The 18,403-nt window shown below is 32.4% G+C and overlaps 1 protein-coding gene across 1 annotated transcript in view; it reads right to left on the minus strand.

Moving 5' to 3' along the window:
- lz (lozenge) overlaps positions 1-7,952 on the minus strand; it is a 48,729-nt gene extending 40,777 nt beyond the window's left edge. The window contains exons 1-2 of the mRNA XM_065508789.1: positions 6,682-7,952; positions 984-1,223 (exon numbers count right to left, since the gene is read on the minus strand). Of these exons, the coding sequence (XP_065364861.1) occupies positions 984-1,223; positions 6,682-7,294 (853 nt within the window). The 5' untranslated portion in view covers positions 7,295-7,952. The remainder of the gene's footprint in view (positions 1-983; positions 1,224-6,681) is intronic.
- Between the last annotated feature and the right edge of the window lie 10,451 nt (positions 7,953-18,403).

The raw sequence follows: 18,403 nt of genomic DNA on the forward strand, positions 1-18,403 counted from the left end.
CACTTGCAACAGAAACAAACCCGAAAAAAGGCGCAAATGAACGACACTAATCTCCTTCTAACTAATTAATTGGCAAAAACGAAACCCCAGAGAATTGAAGCAAACGCTCATATGTAAATGAAATTTACCTGTAATGCCACAATATATGTACATATTGATATATTGGCATGTCCTGCCTTGTCAAGGGGCAGAGATCAAAAGGCACATTCAAATTACATTCAAAGTAACCAAATATAAAGTATTTTTAAATCGATTATACAATAAATATAATGTCTATAATGAACTTTGTTAAAAAACAAACTCAAAATATTGCGTGCCAAACTGGAAAAAAAAATATGTACAAAAGAACAAAAATTTAAACGAATGATCAAAAATATAACGATCATTATCATATGATCTTTGGCTTCTTTATGTATATAAACTGTGTGAGTAAAGTGGCAATAATGTGTAAAAGGTCCTTTTTATAAATTACACGCTTTTGGGATAAATGAGTTGATTCTATGGTGCATGACATGAATCAAGGAGTATGAAAGAGATCGAGAGTGTGTGTATGCCCTAAAAATATGTCAGTTGGTGTTTAACTTACAGACATACATACACACACTTCACTTCATTTCATTTCACAAAGTTGATCATTGAGAGATGATCATTTATTTATAAAAATTCACAAAATATTTTTTGGAAGCATTGAACTTAAGCTTGAACCGACCGACTTGCATGAACAAGTCGAAGATGGCCATGATTGCATGCTGACCTAAGGCCATAAACAAGCAGGGTTAATGTGACGACTTCTGTGAGTGAACTTCTGAAGTGAACAATTCCCCAAAAAAATAAAAAAAATAAACTAAAAACTAAAGAAAACGTACAAATGACGTGAGATCAATAAAATGCAAAATATTTACTTTTTTTCTCTTAAGCTTAAGCATGAATGGGAAAGAAATTTTCATTCATTTATAAACTTTGTAATTTTTAATGGAACTTACCTCTACCGCTTCGTCCCACAAATCGTAGATCATTAAATTTAGCCACTTGATCTTTCATGGTCGCCTTCTCATTACGCAATTCGGCACAGTGGTTTTCATCATTTCCTGCCCTTATATAAACATTTGTGCCATCTCCCACATCCACCAAAGCCACCACTTTAAAGGCAATCGGCAGAGTTTTATTGGAACGCCAATGGGTGGGTAGAGCCGAACATAGAAAATAGGGATTGCTGGTGCGTACTGTAACAATAGAACGGTAATGGAAATTAATAAGGCTGTAAAGAATTTTCATCTAAAACTTAAATTAAATCTGCTGCTTTTATTTTGTATTATTCAGCTTAAGTAGAGGATCATTAAAACGTTATTGATACTTTCAAAAGTGTCTACAGCTAATATTTATACAACCATAGTTGTTGCTGATCATTACGATCATAATTGCACACTCCAGTGATTTAAATGTGCTGACATTGATATGATACTTTAAATTTTTGAAACTTAATTTTATAATTCTTGAATGAAAGTTGTGTCCTTTTTTTCGTAGACATAGTGTGTGAAAGGATTTTTTATGCATAAGCAACGTGTCATGTTTTTTTTTTTAATTTTTTGCCAAGAAACCTTATTTAGTTTTTGGATTGACACTGATTCAGATATTTTGGCATGCGTTGGTTTTTAATTACAAGTTATTGAAATGAGCATGTATTAAAATATTCGAACATGTTTTTTAGTTTTGAAAGTTAATAATATCAAATTGTATTTTTTTAACAGGATTTTTTTGTAGTTAATGAAGATTTGATTACTTTAGAGTATAGGATTGAATAAAGAGCTGTAATGAGATGAATGCTGTGTTGGGAGTGAAGGGACATAATATATTGATGATGTTTAAGATCACTTTTTGAAATATTCATTCTCTGCTGGTAGGATTTATGTTTCTAAACATTTTCTTTATTTCCTATAGAATCCAAAAATCGCCTGAAAAACAGGTGTTAAAATCGATAAAACTGTTGCAAGGAACCAACATTTTTACAAGAATACAAAAATAATCATAGCGAAGCTTCGAGAAGATCTGTATTAAGTGCGGATAGTCTTGCATTATTGCAATTGCAGTATTGTACAGCAATTCAAAATACACAAACAACAAACACTAGTCAGTTTGAGCCTCCAAACACGCCACCTTGTATAAATTCGCCTTGTCTTTATTCGTCATGCTTTTTGCAGTTGCAATGTAAAGAGTTGCCGGTTCGTCACCTCTTCAATACTCAAATTTGGAATACAAAAATACACGAACATCCCTAATAATAGCGGATATTGACAAATCAGAAGATATTAATGCTCTGGTCATTAAATTTCAGTTCAAAAGACATATTCAAGTACTTTGGTAGGAAGTTAGAGGACAAATGGACGACAAGCGAGGAACTCTTCACACATCCATAATCTAAAACTTTATATTGTTTCTTTTGACACAATTACCTAGTGATCTAGTTAAACAAAAGAGAATCCTAAAAGAAATATTTTAGAAATGGTACACAGAGAAAACAGATTCGTGATAGCAACCGAATTTGTAGCCAATCGAATGATTCTATCTTAGTGACCGAATTTTACCGTTGTGGCTACAATATTTTGTAAGGCGTAACTAAAGTTTGGTTGCCTCAACTGAAATTCTTCTTTATCAACTGACTTTCTATTATTAGAACTGAAAAATTCTATGTGTGCAACCGAATCATTCGATTGGCAACAAATTCGGTTGCTATCACGAATCTGTTTTCTCTGTGTATATAAGAATGATCTATAGGTCAAATTTGGCAGACATAGCAATCCGAAATCCGAGCTAAATGTTTGTGTCACACAATTGAAAAGCCCATAGATAGAACAATAATGCAGTAAGATAATACCTAAGTTTTGAGAGCATTACTAAAGAATTTTCGCAGCTTAGAAATTATATCCCATTAAATTTCAGTTCAAAGGTATGCTAAATTAAAAAATTTAATTGGTCAATTCACAAGGTCTCTTATCATGTCATATTGTCATAATGTCCTAATATATCACAATGGTTTTTATTGTTTTTCAAGCAAAAAATGTCCTAAAATAATACTACTCTGTATGCTATGTTTATTGTGTTATCGTAACCAACCAGCAGAGACCTGAGCCGAATGCCTAAGAGTCGGTTAAGCCGAGCTATATATTATTAGGACATTATGACAATATGACATGATAAGAGACCTTGTGAATTGACCAATTGATTCTAAACGAAAATGAAAAACACTAAGGCCTAATTCATATAAACGAAGTGTTGCCAACTAAACAAAAAGAGCTTGACAACTGACAGTTTAGGGTTAGTAAAAAATGAGCTTCACACGGGTTATCATTGTTTGGCAACATTTCAAAAGAAACGAATTTTTAGGGTTCAGAGAACAACAAATGCATTCACTGTTTGGTATTGATTTTGGACCATACTTCTTTGAAAATGAGGCTTGAGTAACTGTTATGAGAGCTCGATATCGAGACAAGATAACAGAGTTCTTTCTGCCTAAATTGGATGATATTGATGTGGACGGTATGTGGTTTCAACATGAAACAATTAAATTATCGAATGAGACATACATTTCCTGGTGGTGTACAGTTTCGGGTTCAGATTGTTTGATTTAACATCATTTGATTTCGTTTATGTGGTGATTTGAAGTCAAAGGTATATGGAAACAAGCCCACAACATTTACCATTTGCCCGATGTGCTATTAAAAGCATTTATGATTCAATAAAAAAACAATCTATAGAAAATCGTTTCGACATAGAATCACTTTTTCAGACGATTAAACGATGTTCGTCCGTCTGGCTGGCTGGCTGTCCATGTAAAATTTGTGCGGAAAGTACAGGTCAAAATTTTGAAGATATTTCGATTAAATAAGTGTCATGTCACCAAATTTTATGATAATCGGTCCATAATTGCTCATAGCTCTCGAAAATAAATGTTTAAAATGTTAAAAGAAAAATGTTTTTGATAATTTACTTAGTGTAGGGTATTGACCGACCATGCTTTCTTACTTGTTTATTATTATAATATAATTAAAAAAAAAACATTTAAATTTTACTATGTACAAGTTTAAGAAAGTAAAAAAACCATCATTAATAATAAATAACAAATTATGAAAACTTCGAATTAAATTTTTAATTGAATTTTAATTTGTATATTAATTTTTTTCTAAATTGTTACTAAGACGCAAAAAGTTTTTATTAAAATTAGTAAGAGTGACAAGTAAGAGTATTATATTCGGCAGAATCTCATATACCCACCACCAATATTTTTTACATTTTGTATAAAAAGCATTTATTTTTATCAGATCTAACTTATTTTTTTTAAATTTAACTAATTATTCTATAGACATTTATGTACCGTAGAGCCATATTCCGGAAAGATATTTGTATGATTGTTAGGATAAATCATTCTTACCATTTTCTACACAAATTGTTCTTTTATAATAGAAATAACGTGTGCAAAATTTCAATGTATTATCTGCAATATATTTATAGAAAGTAATATTTAGAGAAAAGTTCACCCCCTTAACACGTTAAAAGTCCAATCCTTAGACGCTGCCCTTCAACAGAAGGACATACATAGGAAGATCGTTTTAGAATTTTATAAGGACGCAGAATATATAATATAATATTTCGATGTATTACAAACGGAATTCCAAAATTAATTAAATTAAAATCAATTATATGGAGTATCTTCAGAAGGCGGTTATTGTTCTTAATAACTTATACGTCACTTTGATGGGTCATTTATTCTCACTTAGTTATTGAACATTAATCAACACAGTTTTTTTTTGTATCGAAAATGTCGATTTTTTTTTTTAAAAGTGCCGCTGAACCACACCGGTTGCTCACCAAAGCTTATGGTGAATGTGTTCCATCGGTTTCAATATGCGACCCGGAAGACAAAGATCGCCCAGGCCAACTAAAAAAGTTTGAAGAACAAGAATTAGAGGCATTACTCCATAAAGATTGTTGGAAAACTTAACAAGAGCTATCATTGGGAGCTACTCAAGCACCAATTTCAAAACGTTTGCGAGCAGCAAGATTCATCAAAAAGCTGCGAAATTGGGTACCATACGAATTGAAGCCGAGAGACCTTGCTTGAACGCTTTAAAAGAAAATCATTTTTGCACCGAATCATTACTTGCGATGAAATTTATTACGATAACCCAAATTTATTACGATGTGAAGTCCGACCAATCAGCCGAATCGATACCAAAGCCAAATATCCATGGCGCTAAGGTAATTCTCTGTATTTGGTGGGAGCAAAAGGGTCCTGTCTATTATGAGCTGCTGATATCTGACCAAACCATTACAAGGAACCTATACCGAACGCAACTGATTCATTTGAAGCGAAAATTGGGCGAAAAAAACTATTAGAAAGAAGTGATTGAGAAGTTTTGCCTCACCCGGCTTATATTCCAGACCTTGCCTACTTTTTTGGACCAATGCAGAATGTTCTCTCTGGGATACGCTTCACTTCAGAACAGTGTATCCGAGATTGGCTTGATACGTTCTTGGCCCCAAAAGATGACTAGTTCTTTTTGCTCGGAATCCATATGTTACCAGAAAGATGGGAAAAGATCATATATTGTACAAATGTTTCAAAAGAAAAGCTAAAAAATTTAAAAAATCCCGCATCCAATGCAACTATTATATCCGACACAATATGGAATACAACGCTCATGTATTGGCCGGTGCTTCGAAGTTTATTTTGATGTTACTCGACCGAGTACAGGAGAGGGTAAAGATGCTTGTCGGGTATACAGCTCTAAAGACTCACTGGAACATCATCACAATGTGTGTTGTGTTTTACTGTTCTATCGATACTACAATTGAGTGTTCTCAGCTGTACTTGTTCCCGAAACCCGTAGTTTTTTTTACGCAATACACGTCGTTGGCAAGGGCTCATCAAGTCGTGATCAACTGGACAGTGGATCGCACAACACATTTCTGGGAAAAATTCGTTCTCTAGCCGTACTGTCCGTCCTGTCACTTTCAACATAGGAAAATTAAAATCAAATATCCACAAACATTACTCCCTCTATCCTCCCCCCATAACCTGTTTTCTTATGCAAATTATATGCATTTATAATAAAATATGCAAGAATATGCAACATCAAATCAATGTAATTTTTTTGCAAATAATCTGTTAGGGAAAAGTAATTGTTAAAAATTGATTTTGGATTATTGACTACAAACATGCATTTGCATGAAAATCTCAGTTCTGGTTATATTATTTAGTTTGCATAATTTGTTTGTCCCGCGTATATTTTAAAATCCCGCCATTTTTTACCAATTTACTACTTAGTACTTTTGTTTATTGTGTTCAAAAAATAATTATTTTATATTATTATTCAAATTAACAATTAATCAACGATATTAAGCAATATTTAATAATTCAAAAGTTATGATTTAAAAACTTTTTCACTCTGCGTTTGTACTTTGCGACGGATCAGTAACAAAAACACCTAACAGTAAATACTGTTGATCTATTCATTAATCTATTAATAAGCTGTGATTATATTGCAATCCTAGACGGGACTAATAAACTGAACTTGAACATAAGTCTTTTTAAATTTAAATCATTTTTGTTATTGATAGATTAATCTTGAATTTAGATCATCAATTATGAAAACGCCGGTATTTTCGAAATTTTGTCCCACTTACCCAATTCATTTGGAAACTGTTGTTGAGCTTGCAAGACGGATCGTTCTAGCCAAGCTAAATCCTGGTGTACAACATTGTTGTTGTTATTTGCACTGTTATTGTTGTTGCCACTGCTGTTGTTGTTGTTATTTGTACTACTATTACTATTCGCTGTACCATTGCTAGCACCGCCATTTGGCGAATTACTGCCAATACTGGCTGAACTACTGGCCCCTATAGTATCGGCAGCCATGCCCACCGCCTCGGAATTCCAATGTTGAGGATGTGCTGCTGAGTGGTGTGAGTGTGTGGTGTGCTGCTGGTGGGGATGCGAATGCAAGTGATGATGATGATGGTGCACTGAAGAAGCTGGAGGTAACGATGATATCACCATATTGGCGGTGGCAGTTGTTGTTAATGGTGGCAAAGAAGCCGGCGATAAAAGTGCTGATGATGACGTTGGTGATGCTGCAGATGTGATGTGATGATTTGTGGCAGTTTGTGCTAAAGTGGTGGTAGCACCAGTAGCTGTGATGCTACCACCCAATAAAGAGGAGTTTAATAAATTCGAAGAGGTATTTAAAGATGAGCCGGAATATTGCAGAGCATTAACGGTGCTGGAGGTTAAATGCATTCGCTGGGTTAAATAATTTTTGGGAGCTATTTTGACGGTTTGTTTTTCAAATGTTTGAGAGTATGGTGAGTTGAGGATGTTGTATGTTGTATGGTGTATTTTGTTTTTTCTTTTGTAAATCTTATGATTAGTTTGTTTTATCAAAATTTATTTTTAATTTTTTTTTTTTTTTGTTTAAAAACTTTGAGTGCTTTTGGTTTTTTAGCTTTTTATTTTTAGTGACTCATTTAAGTGTTGACTTCTTTTAGTTCCGATTACACTATAAAATTTAAACCACGTTGTTGTTATTATTAATTTTTGTTGTGTTTTAATTTAAAATAAGCGTTAAAATCGAACGTTTTTTAAAGGTTTGAACATGTGTAAAGTTGTTTGTGTGTATGTTCTGCGTGAGTTTGAGTTTGTGCGAAGCTTAGCGCGTATTTTAATGAGTTCGCAGAAATTAGGTGAATATTAAACTTGGTTTTCGTTTTTGTTTTCAAGCACACCAGAGACCGGTTAAATTTTCGGGAGAATTCATTCATTCACACACGTTGTTGTGATTTTTGTTGATTATTTTTGTTTTGAATTGATTTCTTTGGCTTTTTTTGTTTGACCAAATATTAAAATTTTATACAAACTTTAATTAACACAATTTCTTTTTTGTTTAAAATTTTAAGCAATTAATGAATGAATTTTTTAATTAAGATTTAAAAAAAATCTTGTTGAACGTTATAAATTATAAAAATTTTAATTATTTTTTCTTAAACTTGCTAACTAAATTAAGAATTTTCTTAAAATTTATATTCTTTTATTTATTTTTAATAAACACTACACTTCCGGACTAAATGTGCACGATTTAAATTTTTTTTTTTGATATTTATCACAATTTGAAAAAAATTGTTTAAAAAAAATTAAAGGTATATCCGGTTTTCTTTTTGTGGACAAATTCTTTTCAATTCAATTTTTATTTAATAACAATTTTCAATTTCTTTTTTTCAACAATGTAATTTTTGTTAAAATTCATTTGTTAAACAATTTTATAAATTTTATTTACTAAAAATTTACTCGTGTTTAAAACAAGTGCTCACGCGCGCTTTATCAAAGTGTTACTGGCACTTAACCTGGCCACCAGCATCGGTTTAACCATTAAACAACAAACTCAATACGAACTCTGAAACGTACTGAGCTCTGAGTGCAAAAAAAAATAACAAAATTCAATATTCAACCAAAAAAAAAAACACTTACACCAACACAAACACACCTACAAATCCATACGGCACTTTGAGAACCCATTGAATTTACCCAGCAACAGCAAGTAAATCCACACACACAGCCACACAAACAAAACTCACAGATACGCAATTGTTGCTATTGCCTACAAAAGCAACAACAACTAGCTATAGCTAAACTTTTTGATGATAAGAACAAATACGAACAATAACAACAACCACACTGCGCATTAACAACAACTTTTATTTGTATAAATATTTTGCTTAATCCCTTGGTTTTGTTTTCTCTTTTGTGTTGAACTCTTGCTGGCTGCTCTCTTAATGTTATATTTTCATTATGAGTCTCTTCGAGATTGTTTGGTTTTAACGGTTAATTAATCAATATAACTTGTTTTTTTTTTGTTTCAATTAAATTCATAGTTAACTGGGGAAACCCTATAGGAATTTTTTTTGTCTATTTGTGAGTAGAAAAGGAATTAATGATTTTTTCTATAAATTTTAAAGAGACATCAATTCTGAATAATAAATAATGCCTACTTAGTTTGAAATCGATCAGATTTTCTTTATACCTATTCGCAGCGGCAAAGTTGATAGAATAGCACAAACAAACTTTAATTTTAATACAATTCGTATCGGCAACTTTTGTTTACCGTTTGTAATTTCCACAATATAATTTTCCGTCCCTATAAAGTATATATATTCTGGATCCTTATAGATAGCGGAGTCGATTAAGCCAAGCCCGTCTGTCTGTCTTCGGGATCTAAATCTTAAATAATTCTGTCAGACATGCTTTCGAGATGTTTCCTATTTAAAATCAGCAAAATCGGTCTACAAATGGCTGAGATATGAGGAAAAAACCAGGACAACCTCGATTTTTGACCTACATCTGGAGTACTAAGACATTAATATAGACAATATGGATATCTAATGATAGATATTTCAAAGACCTTTACAACGACGTATGTAAGACCATAGTAGGACCTACAAAAAACATTTTTTAACCCAATTTTTTATAATTTGGTCAAGGGTATATAAGATTCGGCACAGTCGAATATAGCTCTCTTACTTGTTTTCAATTATTTCTTCACTATGTAATACATATAATATTTGAACGTTAATAGAATGTCTCTACACGCAGAGAAAAAATATAGTTGTGCATGTTTACTGTAACCATTTCTATACTGTTAAATATTTTTTAACAATAATATAGTCACAGTAACTATTTATATGATTGTGGTAACCATAATATGGTTAATTTAAGATTCACATGATTGTATCAACCATATATATGGTTACAGTAAACATGTACATATATGTTTGCAACAACCTTAATATGGTCCAGGTACATATCTGGCGATCGGTACATAATTAGCTGCTTTCTTACTTGTTTTTGCTATGAAAATAACGAATTTTGTGCCAACAAAGCGTCATATGCGGAAAGTTTTGCTTTACTTCTTTAATTTGAAAAAAAAAATGCCACGGAAGCACTCTGATTGCTCATCAAAGCTTATCGGTTTCAACGTGCGAGAGACGGTTTGTTCGGTTTAGTAGTGGAGATTTTGACACGGAAGACAAACACCCCCATATCATTATGGATCCACCGCCATCATGATATGGGATACGAAACAAAGATAAAGTTGTTTGAATCCGATGGGAAATATTATATTAGGCGCCCAGACAATAAGGCATATGATCCAAAATGCACCAAGATGACCGTAAAACAAGGCGGTGGATCCATCATGATATGGGGGTGTTTCTCCTCTTCTGGTGTCGGTCCAGTATATTGGATAAAGAACGAAATATGCATCCAGGACTACGTAAATATATTGCAAAGCTTAATGCTTTCATTTTCTGAGGAAGGGATGCCCTTCAGATGGGAGTTTCAGCAGGACAATAGTCAGAAGCACTCCTCAAAATTAGCAAAATACTGGTTTGCTGTCAACAAAGTACCTCTTATGGAATGGCCTTCGCAGTCACCGGACCTTAACCCAATGAAACACCTTTGAGGAGTGCTCAAGAGGAGCTAGAGTCCGAAAAATAAGCACGAATTATGGGAACAAATCCAGGAAGAGTGATTTGACATTAACAAGGACGTTTGTAGAGAAATTGGTTGAATGAAATTGGTTCCATGAACCGCAGATGCAATATAGTTATGAAAAACAAAGCTAGAGGAACTAAATATTAAGATAAGATAGTTTTTTTAACAAAAAATATAAAGATGTGCCTCGAAAAGTTGAATCCTTTTACGAGTTTCTATTATTTTTTCCAGTAAAAATATTGACTCAATACATTGTTAGTCATATAATGTATTAAAATATAAATGAAAATAGGAATGATTATGTTCTTTCTTATGTTGTGTGTCTGATAAACAAAACTGCATATAAATTTTTTTAAACAAAACAAAATTTGACTAACATACTTAAAAAGTTTGAAAAAAAAGCATTCGTTGCTATTATTTGATATGATATAATCATATCAAATGATATAATCATATTGTCATCATATGGTAAAATATCAGTTTCATCAGTAGAATTTAGCTCGAGAATACGGTACGAGATCAATGAATTTTCAGGGGCTTCAATTGTTTCTTTTCTTGAAAAATAATTTGTCATCAAACTTTGCGATTTTGAATTTTAAAGTTGCTTATGCAACTTTTGATATCCGGAAAACAGAACAGACAGGCCGCGTTGAATCTTTAATGCTCTTTCCGTATCTGGATCCATTTTAAGAATTTGATTTTGTAAAGCATTACATAACTGTGCTGAGGATATTACCAATTTTTTTTGAAGTGTTCAACAATTTCTACGGAATCACTGTTTTCACTATACACGTTTTTCTCAGTTTCAATAACAAAATTTTAACTAACGTTATCGGTCAATGGTTCTTCAGCTAAAAGTTCTTCTAAATCATCGTGGTTTAGCGAGTCAACTCCAATTTGATGATCCAAATCTATAATTTCATTAGTTAGTGTCAATATTTCCCCACGGTAAAAAAATCTTAAAAAAAATATCTAAAATTTCAAAATCTGTTAAAATCCTAAAAAAATGGCATAAATGTGAATCTGCAAGAAACGAGACCTGAGTTTATTTCGGTAACTGCAGCTTAACGGTAACGGTAGTTGAGCTGAAAGTGATTTTAGGTGTAACGGTAGTCAACATTGATTACAACACTTCTCAAAACAATGCCCTTGTAATTTTGGTATATTTTTAGAAAAAATTATTTACAAATATTTTTGTTAGGTATTAATTTTTTTCATCAGATTTATTTCATTTTTATTTTGAACAAAAAAGAAAATCAAACATTTTCTTTAAAGTAGAAAAATTAGTTTTGGATGGATGCTGGACCGATTTAAATGATTTTTTAGATTTTACCTTTGGAAGTCTCCTTTAATATTTTACAAACACTAAAAACAGAAGTCAATTTTTTTGTTCTTTTGATTTGTTCAGATTTTTGTTAAAATGTTAATTGTGACCTACCAGGTTTTAATTTAGTAGAGCCAAGTTTGAAGGCTGAATTTCAAAAACCTTCAACACCTACTACATATTCGTGACTGCTCCTCTAAATATTATTTAAAGTTTTCGGAACAATGACACTCAACAATATATTAACAAAAATTAACATAAATAGTGGTTCGTTTGACAGCTTCGTTATAGTTATAGTGAATAATTCTGATTTTGCCACCCTAGAAAAATACCTAAGTTCGTTATTTTAAAAAATAAATAAGTAAAGAAATCATTTTTACCAACTCACAACTTATAATCCTTTAAATATCACAAAAATTCCTATAGACCTTATCTTTTTTCACACACTTTCAACCAAAAATCTCTCTTAAATAATCTACTCTCTTAAAGACACTTTAAAATACAAAACAACAAACACATCATAAAAACAAAAGAGGCACGTACATTCACCGTTAATCTCATCATTGACACCACACTCTGCTCCACCAACGACCAATCAGAGAACTCGTTTTAACGATTACAAAAACAATTCACCGCAATTACTTCATGTTTGTTTGCATGTTTTTTGTGTGGTACAAGTTTATTCCATCCTGATTGGCTGATGGTTGTGGGCTTTTATTTATTATCTTTTGTTGTATGTTTATGCACGAGTGTGTTTGTAAGTATTTGTTTACTTATTTGTGCAGTGTTGTGTATGGAATTATATTGTTGTTGGTAATAATGCTTTTTTGTTGCTGTTGTTGGCAGCTTAAATGGTTAATGGGGCGTGTATGTTTGGTGTTTTGTTGTAGTTGTTTACAGTTAAAAGATTTTTATCTGATTTCTTGTTTAATTTTGGTTGTATTTTTTCATGTATTAAACAGTTGTTTTGTGCTTTTTTATACTTCTTTTTTTTTTGCATTTTTCGTTTACAATGTGCTTTTTTATGTTCCTTTTTTTGAATTTATCAGTTTCTGTATAGAATTCCATCATCGCTTTTAATAACCTTCTTTTTTTAGAGTTTTTTTTTTGTATTTTTCTTTAAAACTCATTAAATTATTGCCTTCATTGACATTATTTTTTGTATAATATTTTGCAATTATTACTAGGGTTTTTTTTAAATAAATTTCAAGGATTTTTCTAGTAAATCTTCTGCTTTTGTAGATGTTTTAAAGGCCGTTTGGAAAATTATTTAATTTTGGATAAAAGCACACGGTTAAATGCCACGATTGATTGTTTTGGATGATTTGTTCAAAAATAAGAGGAGAGATTTTTTAAAATGGCACACGGTTCGTCATTCTGTCACAACATTTGCCATCTTTGTAAATAATATTGCGAAAACACATTTTTAGTAATGTACGGATCATACCAGTTGCGGTTATATCCCTTCCGAGGTGGTTCCGCTACAACTGAAGTTGTACTTACCTATAGCTATTAATTGGCTTGCAATTTGAAAGAATCCATAAAATAATTTTCTTACTCTATTTCACATTTTCTTTTTAGGTTCATAAATTTCCTACCAGCCCTGTATTGTATTGATTGATGTCTGTATGTAGGTATGATGTTTTTCGTTTATTTTAAAGTTAAACTCACACAAGTATAGACATTTTCATGCAGACTTTTGCGGTTAATTAATATCTTTATATTTTTATTATTTTTTGTTTGTTGTCGTTGGAATTGTAAATTTTCTCTATTCGTTTGATGTATTTTCATCTTCATTCATCAGTTTTAGACGGCAAATTTCATTCAACAAACTTGTATGGAAAACAAAAAGGAAAAAACAATTTATCGATTTAATACTCTTGTCAATGACGGTTTTATTATCATCATGTTGTTTTTTGGGGTCATGTATGAATTTAATTGTTGCAAAAAGAGAAATTTTATTTGTTAACTTAAGTATTGATTATTTTGAAAGTATGTTTATTTAAGTTTTGTAGGTACGTATTCAGAAGTACGTCCATATTCACAAACTATTTTCCAATTTATTAAACAAAATTTCCATAAAAAATTGCTTTTATAAAACTCTGATTTAAAAATCGCTTTGTAGAGTATTTTTGTTGTTTCAATAAATATCTAATAGTTTGCAACAAATTATGATAACACAAGAAAAAACATGGTTGTGGTAACCATAAACTAAGAGCAACATATTATGATCAGATTTTTGCTTGTATTCCAAAACATATTATGATCATTGTTAGTATCAAAAAATATCATATCATATATGTTCTGAAATAATAAAATTATGATAAAAATCAATCATAATATGTTTTGAAATAATCATATTATGATATAAATCAATCATAATATGACCCAAAGTCATCATATTTATGACCCAATTAAATCATATTATGATACAATTAAATCATATTATGATCCAAAATAATCATATTATGATCCAAAATAATCATAATATTATTAAAATTTATTTTTGGAAATACAAAATTTTAATAGGTTTTAGTTTTAAAGTACTAAATTCACAATTAAAATATTATTGATAAAATCAAGTTTATTGTTATTCGCTCTAGGAAAGTTAAAGATAATATACAAATAAAACTATAGAGCGAATGAGAATTACAGACACTCAAAATTTACTTGTAAAAATAACATAGCTTAGACAAACACCAACACTCACAAATGGTGGGAAAACAGACTATTAAAAGTAAACATATTTTGTTTGCATGTTATGACTACGCGTATATATATTATGACTACGCGTATATAAACTTAACATTTAATGGTTGTACATAATAATAATATGTTTATCTAATTATCATTATTTAGTTGTTCGAAAACCATATTCATATTTATAATTGCGATGAAAATATAAACGTGTACAGTAACTATAATATTGTTGAAATTAAATTAAAACAATAATTATATGTTTACGACAACAATATATTGTTACAGAGAACATAGTATAGTTGTCGTAACCATGTTCAACCATGTTTTTTCTCTGCGTGAAGAAGCAAAAAATTTGTGACCAAATACCAATTTTAAATGGATCCGCACCTTAACCATAATCCGCATTCAGTGTCTATTAGCATCGAAAACATTTTAAATATTTTTTTTGAATGTCAGAAAATTTTTATATTTCTATGGGACAAATGCAACAACTACAAAACTATTTCGATTGTTTTTTTTTTTTTTCAATATTGAATTTTTTTAATTTTATTGAAAATATTGCTACTTGACCCAAAAAATATTAAGGTATAAATTGTTTTTCTGCTCTCTTAGACCCCTTTCACACTAGGCAATTTAGTTGCCTAAGTCTCTTGCCCAACAACAAAACAGCATGTAAAATTTTCTTCTCCTTAACCCGACATTACCTCTGGCATCAACAAACACAAGAGACTTGCGCAACTAAATTGCCTAGTGTGAAAGGGGTCTTAAGGTAGGATCACACGATTGCCGCAATGAACCAATTTAATACAATTTTTATTGTGCTGAATTGGGGCCCAATAAAGAAATTGTCCCAATCAAATTCTCTGCAGTCACATGATTGCTTCATTTTATATAAATTTGATTGTCGTAAATTGGCGCAAAGCGATTTAGTGGCAATAATTGTCGCATTTCAGTCACACGATTGTTCTAGTTTACGGCAACTCAGAGAAACAGCTGTTGTGCTAGATTTTAAATTTTGTTTTGTTTACATAAATGTAAAAACAATCTATTTTTGAAAAAAATATTTGTTAAATAAAAAAAGAAAATTGCGTCGGCCTTAATTATCATATAAAAAAATTAATAAAGAAATGTTAAAAGATGTATGTGGGTCAGAGAGTGGCTCACAAAAACAATATTTCATTTACAAAAATTAATATTGGCGCTAATTGTCTTCTTTGATTGCCGCACTAGAACACAATAAATATTGGTGTATTTTTAACTTTTTTATTGGTGCATGTTGCCTATCAAGCATTCACATGATTGCCGTACCAGGGTTGCATTTGATTGGGCCAAATAAGCACAATATTGTTGTGGTTTGACATATGAGCCAATAAGTTGTGAAATCACACGATTGACGTATAAAATAGACCAATAATTGGTGCATTGCGGCAATCGTGTGATCCTACCTTTATTGTTTAGAAGTACTATAGTAATAAAAGCTGCCTTTTTTGAATGGGTGTGTCAGAGATGAAAACGCCATCGTTCGGCCAACAACGATTTCGATTTATCAAGGAAGTAAAACTTTTTGGGCCGGCCGAGGCCGACTACTCAAAACATTTTTGTCTATTGTAAAATTAGTTTCATAAAAAATATGTATATCGTAATTTGCACTTTAAGCTCTCGGGAAGGATAACACAACATTTGAAATCCAATAATTATTTAAGGAGATATTTACAATTTTAGGGATGTAAATGGGTTCGAAAATATGCAACCTTAACCGATTTTGGTAACATTTTTAGCATTTAGTTTCTAGATGAATGAGATAAATTTTAATCTTGGGAACACAGAAATTTTCATTATAAGGGCCACCCTAATGTGCGTAGGTAAAATTAATTAAGAGTTGTCATCCCAGCAGCAAACAACAATACAATTTTTAACTTCGGAGCTGCTGTTTGGGCCGATGTCACCTCGGGAATTGTTCCGGAATTAATCATGAAATTGAGTTGTGGGAAAATTATGTCGTCATCCTACGCCACACCTCCACCCTCTCCACCGTAATCACAATAACAGCAGCGCATACAACATCTGCAGCATCAACAACCAACTTCGATTGTAGTCCGTAGACCTGGAGTGATATCCATATTGCTGTTCAACTGCAATGGCCTCCAAGAGAAGATTTCTGAGATAACCTGATTTATTCGCCAACACAACATTGTGATCGATTAATTCCAGTCTGCAAAGTTAAAAGCAGAGAGCATGTTTTGCGAAACCGTCACCGCAGCATGCACTAGCTTCATTCCCGCTGGACGAATATACACAGTGCGGCCGCACTTCCCAACAGAAGACGCAGGACTCGCAGATAAACTTGATGTCATTTGGTCTCTCTCAAACCTGATAACCAAGGATGATAGGGTCGCGATAAAGTTTGCTTTTTGCCGAATATTTATTGAGCACCCCGAGAGAGACAAGGTGAAAAATATTGTTCGCAAACTACATGATCTTCCAGTCTTGGACCGACCACAACTTTGCTTCTGCAACTGAAGTTGCAGAAGCCATCAACGCAGCTTAGCCTTCAAAGGCAACAGGACCTGTCAAAATATTCATATTGATGCTAAAACGCCTAGGCGAACGGGGAGTCGAGTAACTGACTACTGTTTTTAACCTGTCAGTAAGGAGCTTAATAATACCCGATGCCTGGAAAATGTTGTGAGTGATCTCGGTTGTTAAAACCTGGGAAAATTACGAGCGAGGGACACTCGGCCGAATTCCGTCCTGTTACCTGAAGCTCTTCACCACCCCAGCTGACCCACTAACTCCCAGCAGCACGTCACCAGCATGGATTCCGTAAGAAGAACAGCACCACCACAGCATTATCCGCCATAGTCACTCGGATCTCACAGGGCTTAAATCAGCAGAGGCTTTGTGAACGGACTATCCTAGTGGCACTTGACCTATAAAAGCCCTTCGACAGTCTCTCAGGGCGGGGTCATGTCGCCGCTCCTGTTTAATTTTACTTCTGTGGAGGTAATCACCTATGTGGACGTCTGCACTATCTTGGCGACTGATTACAACGTTGATGAGCTTGGCGGTATGGTAAACGGTTATCTCAACGAAATCCATAATTTCTTCACTGCACGTAACCTGCAGTTATCATCAACGAAGTCATTGGCAGCATTTTTCACCACCTGGACGAAGGCATCATGGTCGACGACGTACAAATTCCGACAGTGAACCACCCGTTAAATCTTGGGTGTCACTTTTGATAGCCTTTTTATCTTCTCTACACACTTCACTGCAATTACGCATAAACTGCGAAATAGGACAAAGAAACCTTGCTAGCAACCTACAAGAGTAGTAAACTATGCTGCTCCAGTGTAGTTGCCTTCGTTAAGTTATACTCAGTGGAGAAATATTCAAGGCCGATTTTAATGAAACTTAAGAAAAATATGAATTAACCCTTAATAGCACTTGGGGTCAAAATGACTGTGTTTTTCGTGATTTTAAAAGTTCAGGGTCATTTGGACCCCATGCTATTAAGGGTTAATTTCCATTTTTGTGCTGTTATTGTAAATACTAGACTTCATGTTATATTTTTCTTAAGTTTCATCAAAATCGGCCCAAAAATATATAACATTTTAATGGTTAACGTTTTCCGATTTTAGGAAAACTTTCAGACTATATTTAAAATTGCCTGGACCATAATATTCTGAATAGATTTTACTTAAAATTAATAACAGTAAGGAAATTGGGCTCATTCGCCAAAGTATGGCCAAAAATTAGTTTTTCTCGAAAATCTCAAAATTTATATCGAGGTACGGAAAAACTATAGGAGGTATTGACATACTTTTTCGATATTTTTA

Source organism: Calliphora vicina, chromosome 4, assembly GCF_958450345.1.
Source record: "Calliphora vicina chromosome 4, idCalVici1.1, whole genome shotgun sequence".
Lineage (NCBI taxonomy): Eukaryota > Metazoa > Arthropoda > Insecta > Diptera > Calliphoridae > Calliphora > Calliphora vicina.